Source organism: Sorex fumeus, unplaced genomic scaffold (genome assembly GCF_029834395.1).
Source record: "Sorex fumeus unplaced genomic scaffold, SorFum_2.1 ptg000155l, whole genome shotgun sequence".
NCBI classification, from domain to species: Eukaryota; Metazoa; Chordata; class Mammalia; order Eulipotyphla; family Soricidae; genus Sorex; species Sorex fumeus.
Genome location: NW_026606212.1, coordinates 3004402 through 3018546, shown reverse-complemented (window position 1 = coordinate 3018546; position 14145 = coordinate 3004402). Strand labels below are relative to the sequence as shown.

The following is a 14145-nucleotide window of genomic DNA, read 5'->3' as shown; positions in this document are numbered from 1 at the left end:
ATCCCGAGCAGGACGGTCTCTCGCCGGCGCGTTGCGGGCGTCCGACATGCGCGGAGCCACTCGAAAGGCCTCCGGACGCGCCATTTCCCGTCTCCGCTCGGGCTTACGTGGGTCCCGAGGGTGAGCTGGACGCGGGCCCACGAGTGGCGCCTGCCTTCTCGGGCCCGGGAGCGGGGCCTCGGACGTGGGCCGCGGCCAGTGGGTCCGGAGGGTCCGGCCGGGGGCGCGCGTGCTCCGGCATCCCGGGCCAGGTTCCAGGCGGAGGCCCCGGGGCCGGTGCCAGCCACGTTGGGGCCGGGAACCGAGGCCGGGCGCGGGGCTCCCCAGGCCGCCGGCCGGAAGTCGCCCCGCGGGCTCTGCACTCTGCAGTCGGGCCGAGTTCGGGCCCGCTCAGCTCTTGCCTCGCCCAGCCGGCTTGCCTCGATGGCACGTCTTCTCCAAAGACTTGGGGAGCAAAGTTTGAAGTTGCAGCCATGCTGTTTCCTGGATTCCCCCCCACCCCCCTTTTTTTTTTTAAAGCCTCGGTGTCGACGAGTTGTAATTTGCCAAAGAACAGTAACAGTGCCGCTGAGGCTTCCCACCGGTACACTTGTTCACACCCTGGACGGGTGTACGATAATGGTTGAGGTTCCTTACAGTGTGCCAGTTGGGGGATCGGTAGAGGACAGAGCCAGGGTGGGGGGTGGGGGGGTTGTATCAGCTCCCCCTTGCCGTGAGCCGACTTGGTGAATGTCAGTATTGCATCTTCTGAAGGGATGGATGGAGCACTTGTATTTTCATATGTCTGCAGATGGCGGGTGAAAAGGTGGAGAAGCCTGCTGCTAAGAAGAAACTCGGACCCAAGACTGTCGGTCCAGATGGCAAGGTTAAGAAGAACCATCGCCCCAAGGTTAAGAAGCCAAAGAAGGGGAAGCCCCACTGCAGCCGCAACCCAGTCCTTGTCCGGGGGATTGGCCGTTATTCCCGGTCTGCTATGTACTCCAGGAAGGCCCTGTACAAGAGGAAGTACTCTGCTGCGAAGTCCAAGGTAAGGGGCTAGGCACCACTGGGGGTCCTGTCTAAATCTTTTAAATATTTGGTTGAGGGGCTGGAGCAATAGCACAGTGGGTAGGGCGTTTGCCTTGCACGCAGCGGACCCGGATTCGATTCCCAGCATCCCATATGGTCCCCTGAGCATTGCCAAGAGTAATTCCTGAGTGCATGAACCAGGAATAACCCCTGTGCATCTCCGGGTGTGACCCAAAAAACAAACAAAAAAAATAGGTAAAATACTTGGTCAAGGTGCAGCGGGAAAGGCACTTGGCTACGTGCAGCCTGCCTGGGTGCCATCCCAGCGTGGTGTATGATTGCAGAATCTGGACAGGAGTGAGGGGGGGGGAATTCCACTGGGTATGAACCCAAAACCACCCCGCAAAATTGTCAGCTTCCAGCTTTTTTTTTCTTTTCGGATCATACCCGGCAATGGTCGGGTTTCTTTTGACTCTGCACTCAGGAGTTAACTTCTGGCGGTGGTAGAGGCCGGGGATTGAACCCCTGGGCGGTTGGGTGTGGGGCAAATTTGCCCACCCCACTGTACTATTGTTCTGGCCCCAGCCTCTAACTTGGATGCATTTGTGTCCCTCATAGATTGAGAAGAAGAAGAAGAAGGAGAAGGTTCTTGCCACAGTCAGAAAGCCAGTCGGTGGCGACAAGAACGGCGGTACCCGGGTGGTGAAGCTGCGTAAGATGGTAAGGGTGGGCCTCGCCAGGGAGTTGGCCATGAGGCGAGTGCAACATCTACTGAGTACGAGCACTGATACGCGCTTTTATCTAATTTGTTTCTCCTTGTGGAGGAATTGGAAGCGAGTCGTTCTTCCATGGAGCTGTGGGCAGGGGGGCCCCCAGAAAAGTCGGTATGGCATATAACAGCCTGCCTTGTAAGCAAGTGTGGTCTGGACACGGCTCCCAGCGGTTCCCGGGAGTCCACAGGATTCCACTCTGTGTTCTCCAAGTAAAGGTTTACGGGAGCAGTTGCTCCTTCCCAAAGGAGAACTCATTAGGTAGGGCCAAGGGATCGGCACTCTCACGAGTTTTGCGTGGGTTTGGTAACTCGAACCCCTGTACTCTGCAGCCTAGGTACTACCCGACCGAGGACGTGCCCCGGAAGCTGCTGAGCCACGGCAAGAAGCCCTTCAGTCAGCACGTGCGGAGACTGCGGGCCAGCATCACTCCGGGAACGGTCCTGATCATGCTCACCGGGCGCCACAGAGGCAAGGTGAGGGGGCACTGGGGGAAATGGGGGTGTTCTGGTGTCCGAGTCTGGGAGCGGACGGTGAATTGCAGCGTGACACCTCATGACGGCCTGGTTACCCCACCCCCCTCCAGTGTGATGTGAGTACCTGGTTCCTTGGCTGGTGATTATGTGACAGTCACTTGGGGGATCAGGCCCGGGACTGTCTGCGCGGGTGTGCTCCAACCCTTTGCGCCATCTCCCCAGGTGCTAATGTCTTTGTGCCTTGGAATATTTGGGGTGAGGAGGGCGTTTCTGGTGATGCTCAGGGGTGCTTACCCTTGGCTCTGCACTTGGTGATTGTTCCTGGGCATGTGAACCGGGTCAGCCTTGCGGCGCAAGGCAAGTGCCCCATTCGCGATACTGTCTGCATGGGCCCTGCCTTGTATTTGTTTACCGTCGAGTACTTTTTACTGGTTTTTGGGTTTTTTTTTTTGTTTTTTTTTTTTGCTTTTTGGGTCATACCCAGCGATGCTCAGGGGTCACTCCTGACTTTGAACTCAGGAATCACTCCTGGGGTGGTGTTCAGGGGACCATATGGGATGCTGGGAATCGAGCCCGGGTTGGCCACATGCAAGGCAAACGCCCTACCCGCTGTGCTATCATTCCAGCCCCACTCCCTACGTTTTTTGATTACACCCTTCCTTTGATCCAGTGCCAGAGCTTCTGAGTATGTACTTGTGCAGATTTTTATGTGTGTTCTGGGTGCCAGTATCAACTCAGGCCTTGTGTGATCAGACCGGGTACTTTCTGACTGGGGCATAACCCAGGCCCCTAGAGTTTTTTTCCTCCCTAACCAAATTCATTTTTGGTTTTGGCCCCCACCTGGTGGTTCTTAGGCATGGGGGACCCCATGGGGGTGAGGGGTTGAACCTGGCTCAGCCACTGATCCCTTGGCCCCCTTCCTAGCCAAATGGTGGGTGATTTGATTGATTGGTTTTTCTTGGGCGGGGGGGGCACACTCAGGGCTTAACCCTTGGCAGGCCTGGGAGCATATTGGGCGCCAGAGATGGAACCAGGGTCCACTGTGTGTCGGGCAAGTCCACCCCTGCTGTGCAGTCATTGGGCCCTGAGGGTTGGGTTTCTTTGTGCAGAGATGGGCTCGGTGAAGTGCCACTTCAAGTGTATGAGGCCTTGAGTTGGATGCTTGGCACCGTGGGCAATGACAAAAAGACTGCAGAATTAACTTGTCTGCTTGATTTCCAGAGGGTGGTTTTCCTGAAGCAGCTGGACAGTGGCCTACTACTTGTCACTGGTAAGATTCTTGGGTCTTTTTTTTTTTTTCCTGACACTTGAACTTCAAAAGCATTTCCCACCAATGTTGCTGTTTCATCTACATGGAGATGCCAGGACTTGTGAGATTCTGTGCTCCCCTTTCCCCATTACATGAGTTCTAAGTAAGCAGTTCTTTAAATTTGATGTGGCAACATCCCCAAGCAATTGCCCCTAGATGGAGTACGTGCCAGAAGGGTTTATTTGGCCCGTGGTCAGTCAATATTAGTGAGTGTGGGTTTTTGTGTTTTTTGTTCGTTTGTGTGGGTGGTTTTTTTTTTTTTTACTTTTTGACTCACACCTGGTGATGCTCAAGGGTTACTCGTGGCTCATGCACTCAGGAATTACTCCTTGCAGCTCACGGGTGACCATATGAGACTCTGGGAATTGAACCCAGGTCGGCAGTGTGCAAGGCAAATGCCCTACCTGCTGTGCTGTCGCTCCAGACCCAGTGACTATTTTATTTATTTAAATGACTTGAGTTACTGAAAAGCCCTTGATGTGGGTAGAAGTAATTTGGTATTTCTTCAGGAAATTTTTTTTTCTTTTTGGGTCATACCCAGCAGTGCTCAGGGGTTACTCCTGGCTTTGCACTCAGGAATTACTCCTGGCGGTGCTTGGGGGACCATATGGGATGCCGGGGATTGAACCCAGGTCGGCCGCATGCAAGGCAAACGCCTTACCCGCTGTGCTATCGCTCCAGCCCCATTTCTTCAGAAAAACTTAACACAAATTTCTCCAGATCCATTCAGTGTCATGAATGTTTGTTGGTGAGACTTCTCTCTCCCTTGGTTTTGCTGTTTGGGGGCCACATTCCACAGTGCACAGGATTTATTCCTGGCTCTGCACTCAGGGATCACTCCTGGCCTGGCACCGGGACCATGCGGGGTGCCCAATAGATACCTGGTTGGCAGTGTGCAAGGGGCGCGCCCTGCCCACCGTCCTGTCTCTCCATCAAATGCATTTGTCCTGCCCTAGGGCCTCTCTGCCTCAATCGCGTCCCCCTGCGCAGAGCACACCAGAAATTCGTCATCGCCACCTCCACCAAAGTTGATCTCAGTGGTGTGAAAATCCCAAAACATCTCACTGATGCTTACTTCAAAAAGAAGAAGCTGCGAAAGCCCAGGCACCAGGAAGGTGAGATCTTCGACACAGAGAAAGAGGTGAGTGTCTATTTCTGTCTTCTCTCTTGGACCTGGCCTCCCTCGGGTGAGCTAGTTGGAAGAATTGCAGGACCGGGGGTGGGGGGGAGCTCCAAGTCTGGATTTGAGCTTCAGAACACCCCCAAAACTCCCTAAACAAAACCAATAAAGTTAAATGAGGACTAGCTCAGGAAGTACGTTCCTAGATTCAGCAGTCGATGGACTTAGCTCAGAATGCCGAGGCTTTGGTACAACCCTGAATTCCTAGTTGTTCCCTTGGGGACTTGCTCTTACCTGTGATAAGTCCTGTGTTAAAGTGATGCATAAACTCCAGTGGGTCGGGTTATGATTCAGTTTTCTCAGGAAATGATGATCAAAACTGCCTTATCGTGTTCTTTAGTTGGCGACAGTTTGGTGCTCGTGCCCTGTGTTCAAGTCATTTCTTTCTTTCTTCACAGAAATATGAGCTGACCGAGCAGCGCAAGGCTGATCAGAAGGCTGTGGACTCGCAAGTCATGCCCAAGGTCAAAGCTGTTCCTCAGCTCCAGGGCTACCTGCGCTCTGTGTTTGCACTCTCCAACGGGGTTTATCCTCACAAATTGGTGTTCTGACTTTCTTACAAGCACCTCATTAAATCATGAATCCATTTTCTCTGCGTCTTATTCTTGTGTGCCCAGAGGTGAGGTGGTGGGGCCGCGTGGGTCCCGGCAGTGGATCGAACCGGACGGACAAGCCTCCACACAGCCAGAGACACTTCCGGGGCCCCGGCATCAGCATTCTCAGTGGCTGGCGAGATACTAGAGCGGGTGGGCGCTTGCCTTGCACACCGGCTTCTTTACCTAACGGCCCGTGTAGTCCCCTGAGTGCCGCTGGGAGTAAACTTTGAGCACAACAGAGTGTGGCCCGCAAATGAACAAGATGTAGCCTGTTGAATTCTACAATCGCTGCCCATCAGGTGTCTTGAATAAAGGACTCCTTTGCAGAAACGGGTCTCACCCAGCAGTTTTTAGGGGACTATTTGAGCCACTGCTCAGGAGTGAAAGCCCCCTGGTATTGCAGAGGAACTATGCAGAGGCAGGAATCGAACCAAGGTCATGACTCATACTGGGCCCCATTTCTGCATCTGGGGGCCTGGGAGGTGGTATAATAGGGAGGGCGCTTGCACACAGCCATCCCCGTTCAAACTGGACCTAGAGTGATGGTGCATTGGGACCTTGGTTCAGTCCTGGTGCCACATCACCCAATCACCCAAACAGGATTAAGCACAAGGCCAGGAGTAATCTGTGAGCACTGCTGGGTATGACCCCAATTCCCCACTCCCCCACAATAAGTGGAGCCTGAGTGACAGGTGGGTGCTTGGTTTTGTGTGTGACCCACCCAGGTTTGGTTTCAGAACCACATACGGTCCCCAATTCTGGCTAGAAATGATCCTTGAGCTTAGAGCTAGGAGTCAGCCCTCGATCGACTGGAGGTTCCATAGGTCCAGCCCTAGAGTGAAAATGCAAAAGGAATAGTTGTTTAGGCTCACATCTGGCTGTGCTCAGGGCTTGTTGGCCAAAGTGCCTCCCAGAAACACCATGCTTATTCCAAGTGACCAGATTCCAATGAAAATCTTAATTAGAATCAATAGGTACAAACTGGTGTCGCACTTAATCATTCCAGCTAAAGCTTTCTGAAAGCTTCCTATTCCTATATTCCCGGAAACGTGCTAATGGTCCTGTTGTCAGAAGGCCTTTCTTGGAGAAGCAACAGGATTTGGGTCACTGGGTCCTGAGGTCCTGAGGGTGTGTCCCAACCCCTCCACCTCCACCTCCCCCCAAAGGAAAAACCAGTAGAGTGACCTCAACATGGATACTACGCTCTTAGTCCTCATCACTGGGACAGCAACAGGATTTGTGTCACTGCGTCCTGAAGTCCTGAGGGTCACTGGGTGTGGCCCAACCCCTCCACCTTCCCCCCCTCCCCAAAGAAAAAACCAATAGGGTGGCCTCAACATGGACACCAAGCCCTTGGTCTTCGTCAGTGGAAGAATTTGAGGATGACTGCAGAGAATGAGGAGTTGGAAAAATGGGACAGCAACGAGGCCACTTGGTCCCTAGCACCCCAGATGCCCCCCAGGAGTGAACCTTGAGTGCATCGCACGTGTAAGCCTTGAGCACTGCCAGATAGGGACCCCAAACCTAAAGGTAAAAACCCCAAATCTCCGGGGCTGGAGCAATAGCACAGCGGGTAGGGCGTCTGCAAAGCCAGGAATGACCCCTAAGCATCGCTGGGTGTGACCCCTCCCCCCCAAAAAAATCAAACTCTGGGTGCAAAACATAGGGTCCTCCTAGGAGCTGGGTGTTTGGCGGAAGGCTGGAGCAGTGTTGCATTTGGGTTACACCCAGTGGTGCTTGACTGCTAGTCCCAGCTCGGTTCCAGCGGGAGAGTTCCTAGAGGTGCTTGAAACCAGTGATGGAGCCCAGAGCACCTCCCATGTCACCCCTCTCTCCCCAGCCTTCTCATCCCCTCCCAAGAGAGCTCATTTCCAAGGGGTACAGCCGACTGCCTGCCAGGGGGCTGGACGGAAGCAGTAGCATTTGCTCTTCCCCTCAAGAAAATTGCACGTAGGGCCCACTTTTCCTTTCTGGCAGCCACCATTGATTTGCTTTTAGGGTTTGGGGCCACACCCCAGATTAGAGGCTTAGAGGCTGCACCTGGCCCAAAACTCGAGGGGTGATTTCTGCCCATGGTCCGTGACTGTCATGCCAGGACTTCAGCTTTTTGCAACATCACCCCCCCCCCCCCCCCCAGCTAAGTTTTGCAGCAAGGGACTGAGGGCAAATTTGCAAAATCAGGATGAAATTTGCTGCTGCAGCGGGGCCTGTGGTGCCCGCGAGGGGGCGCTGCGGTGCCGCATCTGGGAGCTGCGCCCGCTCCACCGACTCCAGCTGTGGAGACTCCTGGTCCCTAAGGGTGATTTGGGGGAGCTCCGAGGAGAATCTCCCCCCTCCTCTCCCAAATATAGTTTATCTGCCTTCCTTTCCCTGATCCCTCACAGTGTGTGTGTGGGTAGCAGGCAGACGCCCGCAGTGTGGGTATGAAGGTTCAGTATGATGAGAAGGTGCTTGTCTTTGGGGTGTCGATCTGTGTGAGTGTGTGATGTGCATGTGTGAGCATGTGAGTGTGAATGCGAGTACACTTGTGAGTATGTGTGAGTATGTGAGTGTGACTGAATGTTTATGTACGAGCGTGAGTAGGTGTGTGTGAGTGTATTTGTGTGTGAGTATTTTGGTGTGTGAGTAGATGAGAGTATGAATGTGAGTGTGTGTGAATGTTTACTGTGCAAGCATTAGTGCATGTGAGTGTGTTGGCGAGTGTGAGTATTGGTGAGTGAGCATCTGAGTGTGAATGTGAGTGTTAGTGTTTATGAGAGTGTGTGAGTATATATGTGAGTGTGTTTGTGAGAATGTATGAGTGTATTTGTGTGTGAGAGTGTGTGTGTGTGTGTGTGTGTTTGTGATTAGCAGATGTGTGCTTTGTGGGATTTTTTTCCCCCTGTGTTTTGAAAAACCTTCAAAATTAACAAATCGCTTTGGTATTTTGCTGATTGATTTATTTTTGTTGGTTGGTTGGTTTTTGCTTTTTTGAGCTACACAGACCAGCACTCAGGTTACTCGAGTCTCTGTGCTCTGCAGTCGCCACCCCTGCCAGTGCTCCAGGGAGTCAGGAATCGGACCCCCGCCTCCTGCAAGTAGTCCATACCCCCAGCCCTCGCACTCTCTCCAGCCCCATTACACGGCTGCTTAGTTTAAAGCTATTTCAAGCTCTACTAAGGTCTATCGGAACCTACTTATCTTCACTGCACACTCACATGTCTGGCTGGCCCAGAAATGTGCCAGAAGGATGACAGAAGCATTTTAGACAGCGACAGGTCCAGAGAGTCAGAAGGGAGAGGGGCTGCCAATTCCAGAGGGACTCTAGCTTGAACCAAGGCCAGTGAGCGGTGTGTCAGCGGCTGGGGCAACTGGGACATGGTCCCCATCAACAAAGCTCGCCTTCCCTTGGGAAGAGGCCTCTGGGGCCCACTGAGGCCCGCCTGCAGAGAGCCGGTCCTCCTTCGGGTTCTCCAGCCAGCAACTTCTCTTGGTTCATTTTTTCATCCTGACCCTCCAATTCTTCCATGAAAGGGTGTCTGGGACAATTGGACAGTTAGTTCCAAAGCCAAGAAGTCACGAACCATAAATCTTTCCTTTTTCTTTTTTTTTTGGGGGGGGGTCACACCCGGCAATGCACAGGGTTACTCCTGGCTCATACACTCAGGAATTACACCTGGCGGTGCTTGGAGGATCATACGAATGCTGGGAATCGAACCCAGGTTGTCCGTGTGCAAGGCAAATGCCCTACCCGCTGTGCTCTCTCTCCAGCCCCAATCTTTCCTTTTTTCTGACTCCAGAGAGCTGCTTTCTGTATGCATGTATGTGTTGTTTTGACTAAACTTGGCCTCTCAGGGGCCAGAGCGAGAGTACAGCGGGGAAAGTGTTTGCCTTGCACACAGCTGACTGGGGTTCGATTCCTGAACACCTCCAGGAGTAATTCCTGGCTACAAAACCAGGAGTAACCCCCAAGCATTGCCGGGTGTGACCCAAAAAGCCAAAAATAAAACAAACTTGGCCTCAGCCCCCAGGCTCCCAAGAAAAGACTTCTTTGAATGAGGGAATTTCTTTGTCTTCCTGAACTGTTCTGAAAAGTTCCAGTAAATGGACTTTCCCCCTGCCCCCTGGGAGGATTCTATAAATATTCATTCATCAGCTGTCTCATTACTGTACAGTGGCCGCCATGCAGTCCTGTGACTAATTAATTACTGTCACTAAAATATTAAATAATGATTCATTAGGTGGTTGGAAGACTTGAAGTCCTAGATCTGAGCTGTTTTTATTCATCGAAGTAAAGGACAATAACCCCTACTCTTGAAAGAACAACGAGAGGAGAATTTTCCTTTGAGCTACCCAAGATGATTGAAATTCCCAAGACTGGGTCTTTAAAATTGTGCTTTTTTTGGGGGGGTCACACCCAGCGATGCACGGGGGTTACTCCTGGCTCTTCACTCAGGAATTACTCCTGGCAGTGCTTGGGGACTATATGGGATGCTGGGAATCGAACCCGGGTCGGCCGCATGCAAGGCAAACTCTGTAACCCACTGTGCTATGGCTCCAGCCTCAGGGTCTTTAAAATTGTGAAGGCTGCCATTAGGTATGGAAGTTGTAAGCAGAAGGAATGAAGGGTTTGGTTTTCTTATTTATTTATTTATTTATTTATTTTTCTGGTTTGCTTTTGGGTCACACCTGGTGATGCACAGGGGTTACTCCTGGCTCTGCACTCAGGAATTACCCCTGGCGGTGCTCGGGGGACCATCTGGGATGCTTGGAATTGAAGCCCAGTAGCCTCTTGCAAGGCAAATGCCCTGTCCACTGTGCTATCACTCCAGCCCCGGGTTTGGTTTCCTTTACAGATCTCATCGGAGCCTGGGATTGCAGGATCAGGCAGAGCTGAGCGAATCTGGTCTTTGATGTTAACTTACTGGGGCATGGAGCAACTTAACTTGGTTTCCTGGTGGAATGTGGAGCTATTCCTGTTGCTTTTCTCAGAAGATTGTAATGAAGATTACATGAAATTGTGATTCTCTCTCTCTCTCTCTCTCTCTCTCTCTCTCACACACACATACACACACACATTTGTTGTATTGCTCTTATAACAATGATTTGCTTTGACTGGCTATTTTATTTATTATTGATTTGTGGTGGGGCTGGAGTGATAGCACAGAAGTAGGGCATTTGCCTTGCGTGCAGCCAGCCTAGCCGAGCCGGGTTCGATTCCTCCGCCCCTCTCGGAAAGCCCAGCAAGCTACTGAGAGTATCTCGCCTACAGGGCAAAGCCTGGCAAGCTACTCGTGACATATTCATATTCAATATTCCAAACACAGTAACAACAAGTCTCAAAAATGGAGACGTTACTGGGCCCGCAAATCGATGAACAACGGGAGGACAGTGTTTGTTTGTTTGATTTGTGGTGCTGGGCATTGAACCCAGAGCATACATGGTCTGACACTGAACAACAATGTGCTCCAACCATGGATTTACTCTGGCTTGTCTGCTTGAGGATCATACCCAGTATCAAAGTTCAGAGATCAGGGATTAGCCCTGGCAGTGTTGGGGAACCATGCGGGACTAGGCTTTAAAACTGGGGTTCTCACACACAAAGCTGGTCTGTTAGTCCTTTGAGCCATCTCATAGCTTGGACCTGATTTTACTCTTTTTGGTTTTTGTTTTGTTTTGTTTTGTTGGCCACACCTGGCGATCGATGCTCAGGTGTTCCTCCTGGTTCTGCGCTCAGGAATCACTCCTGGTAGTGCTCAGGGGACCATATGGGATACCAGGGATCAAACCCGGATTGGCAGCACGCAAGGCCAGTGCCCTCCATGCTGTACTAGCTCTCCATGCGTTTCCCTTCCACCTTTTGTATTTTTTATTTTTTTGAGTGGGGCCACATGCAGCAGCGTCCGTCCGGGGCTGTGCTCAGAGTCACTCCTGGCAGTGGCTGGGGAAGCATCTGTAGTGCTGGGATCAAATCAGACTCAGCTGCACTCCAGACAAGCGTCTACTACTGTGCTAGAGAGGCTGCCTGGGCACAAGAAACGTTTTCTAGAACAAGAAAGGGAGGCACTTGGTTATAAAGAGCAGGCTGCTGGTGGTGGAAGCTGGAGTGATCAGGAAGTCCGGGGACTGGTCCCCCCCGCCCTCAATATTTCTGATTAAGATTCCACTAGCAGGGGCCGGAGTGATAGCACAGCGGGTAGGGCGTTTGCCTTGCACACGGCCGACCTGGGTTCGATCCCCGGCATCCCATATGGTCCCCCAAGCACCGCCAGTTGCTGCGTGCAGAGCCAGGAATAACCCCTGAGCATCGCTGGGTGTGACCCAAAAAGCAAAAAAAAGATTCTACTAGCAAATGATCTTGGGCTCTTGAGGGAATGACAAAGCAAGGGAAACATTCCTATGTTTTATTTTATTGTAGGGGCTGAGGGGAGGGGAGTTGGGGGTCACACCCTGCAATACTCAGGCTTACTCCTGGCTCTGAGCTCAGGGATTACTCCTGAAGGGGCTCAGGGGATACTATGGGTTGTGGGGATCTAACCTGGGTTAGCTGCACTTAAGCCAAGGGCCTTCGGCCCAGTTTCCTTTTTTTAACATTTCCTGCCTAGATGAGATTGCTTAATTTTTTAAAAAATTTTTATTAGTGAAACACCATGAGGTACAGTTGTAGACTTACAATTTTTTTTTTTTATTTTTTTGGGTCACACCCGGCGATGCTCAGGGGTTACTCCTGGCTCATGCACTCAGGAATTACTCCTGGCGGTGCTCGAGGGACCATATGGGATGCTGGGAATCGAACCTGTGTCGGCCATGTTGGCTGCGTACAAGGCAAACGCCCTACCCGCTGCGCTATCGCTCCAGCCCCAGACTTACAAATTTTTGTGCTTGGGTTTCAATTATACAATGTTCGAGTACTCATCCCTCTACCAGTGCCCATTTTCCACCACCACTGATCACAGTATCCCTCTCACCCCATATCCCCCCCACCCCACCCTGCCTCTGTGGCAGGGAATTCCCTTTTGTTCTCTCTCTCTCTCCTTTTGGGTGTTGTGGTTTGCAAAAGAGGCAGTGGGTGGCAATCATGTTCGGTCTGTAGTCTACTTTCAGCATGCATCTCCCATCCTGGGAGGATCCTCCCAACATCCTTTATTTGGTGCTCCCTTCTCTATCTGAGCTGCCTTTCCCTCTAGCGTGTGCGGCTTAATTTTAATTGGGTTCCTTGAGGTTGCTGAGATGTCCCGAGGCTATCCCCAGTGACTCAGAGCCTGGAAAGAGGGGCCTGGTAATTGTTGAGATTGCAGGACAGTGTGGTGAGGGTTCAGCGGTTCTGGGTACCACTAAGGCCTCAGCTGGTGTTGCCCAGGGTAGTAAGGGATGCCGGGGAGCAAGCTCAGGGCCTCCTATACACAAGTGTTATGATCCAGTTCTTTGAGCTATCTCCTGGGCCTTATTTTTGGGGGGCTAGTTTGTCTTTCGGGCCACACCTTGCAGTGCTCAGTGTTTGGGAGTCAGCCCCACTGGTCCTTGGGGGACCATATGGTTCTTGGAATAGAGTCTGGACTTCTGCACACAAAAATGCATGTGTCCACTGGGCCAGCTCTTAGGCTCTGGTATCCAAATTTTAATTTTAGGTGGGGGGTCATACCCAGTGGTGCTCAGGGGACCCTATATGGGGCTGGGGATTGATCCAGATCAGCCATACGCATCTCTCTGACCTCCTCAAGTTTTGTAATATTTTGGGGGCCAGAGCCGGCAGTGCTCAGGACATACTCCTGGCAGGCTTGGGGGACCATATGGGATACCAGGGATTGATCCTGGTATGGCCCAGTGCTGTACTATCTCTCCGGTCCCTAGAGTTTTATTTTTTTGAACAGCAATATTGAGGGGAAGGTACAGAGATTTCCCATAACCCCACTTTCTCCCACATTCAGTTTCTCTATTTTCCCCTCTCTCTCTCTTGTTTTTGGGTCACTACGGACCATGCTCAGGCTCCAGAGTTGGGGGTCACTCCTGGAGGTGCTCAGAGAACCAGCTAGTGGCAGGATCAAACTTGGCTCCCGCATACAAAATATGCACTCAGACTGCTGAGCTATTTTTGGCCTCTCCTTTCTTGTTTTCATAAAGATGGGATGGTGTGCGCTTTTGAAAGTGTTTGTCCATCAGCATTGAATACTGATGGCGAGAACAATAGCTTTAATGCCCACATGCGGAGCACAAAGCCTCGAGACTGTCGCTCTCTTTTCACCAGGTGGTTTTATTTTGGGTCACATCCTCCAGTGCACCGGGGCCACTCCCAATGCGGTGCTGGGGCGGAGGCGGGCGGGGTGGTGTGTGTGCGCTCTGGGGCCCAAGTGATGCTCCCGCGTGCAAAGCGGCCTCACCATTCCCGAGAACCACCTGCCCCGCCGCGTCCCGGGGTCCGAGTGTCCGTTGGGTCCCTTCAGTCGGCACGAGGCATCCGCCGGGCGGTTCGGCCAAGCGCTCGGGACGCAGCGCGCAACAGTTCCTCAGGGCCTTGCAGACGTCTAATTGCGATGCGGGGCGTGAGCCTCCGCGCCTGGCCCGGCGAGGGGGCTCGCGCCGGCGTCGGCGACGGGGCAGCGAGGCGGCGGCGCCTCCGCCCCGAGCGCCGCAGACCCGGGGCGGGGGGGCGCGGGGGCGGCTCGCGGCGGGCGGAGGCGCCGGCGCAGGTGCCGCGGCGGCGGCGGCCCGGGCTGCGGGCGGGGGCGGGGCCGGGGCGGGGCCTGCATTGTCCGCTCCGCGGGGCATGCCGGGAGCCCCGCCCCCAGCATGGCGTCTCACTGACAGTTGGCTGCGGAGCGGCTGAGGC

At 52.9% G+C, this 14145-nt stretch overlaps 1 protein-coding gene across 1 annotated transcript; it reads left to right on the top strand.

Annotated features, from left to right (window-relative positions):
- The first annotated feature begins 790 nt into the window (after nucleotides 1-790).
- Nucleotides 791-5334, top strand: RPL6 (ribosomal protein L6). The gene is made up of 6 exons (XM_056107129.1): nucleotides 791-1027; nucleotides 1627-1728; nucleotides 2111-2254; nucleotides 3476-3524; nucleotides 4520-4704; nucleotides 5142-5334. Exons 1-6 carry the CDS (start codon nucleotides 791-793, stop codon nucleotides 5292-5294), a joined length of 870 nt encoding a protein of 289 aa, XP_055963104.1. The 3' UTR covers nucleotides 5295-5334.
- The last annotated feature ends 8811 nt before the right edge of the window (nucleotides 5335-14145 follow it).

Bases quoted from the DNA above. Each gene is read 5' to 3' on its own strand.
- RPL6 (XM_056107129.1), top strand. From the start codon at position 791: ATGGCGGGTGAAAAGGTGGAGAAGCCTGCTGCTAAGAAGAAACTCGGA. The intron at 1,028-1,626 runs GTAAGGGGCTAG...TGTCCCTCATAG, and splicing joins ACTCTGCTGCGAAGTCCAAG to ATTGAGAAGAAGAAGAAGAA. The intron at 2,255-3,475 runs GTGAGGGGGCAC...CTTGATTTCCAG, and splicing joins CCGGGCGCCACAGAGGCAAG to AGGGTGGTTTTCCTGAAGCA.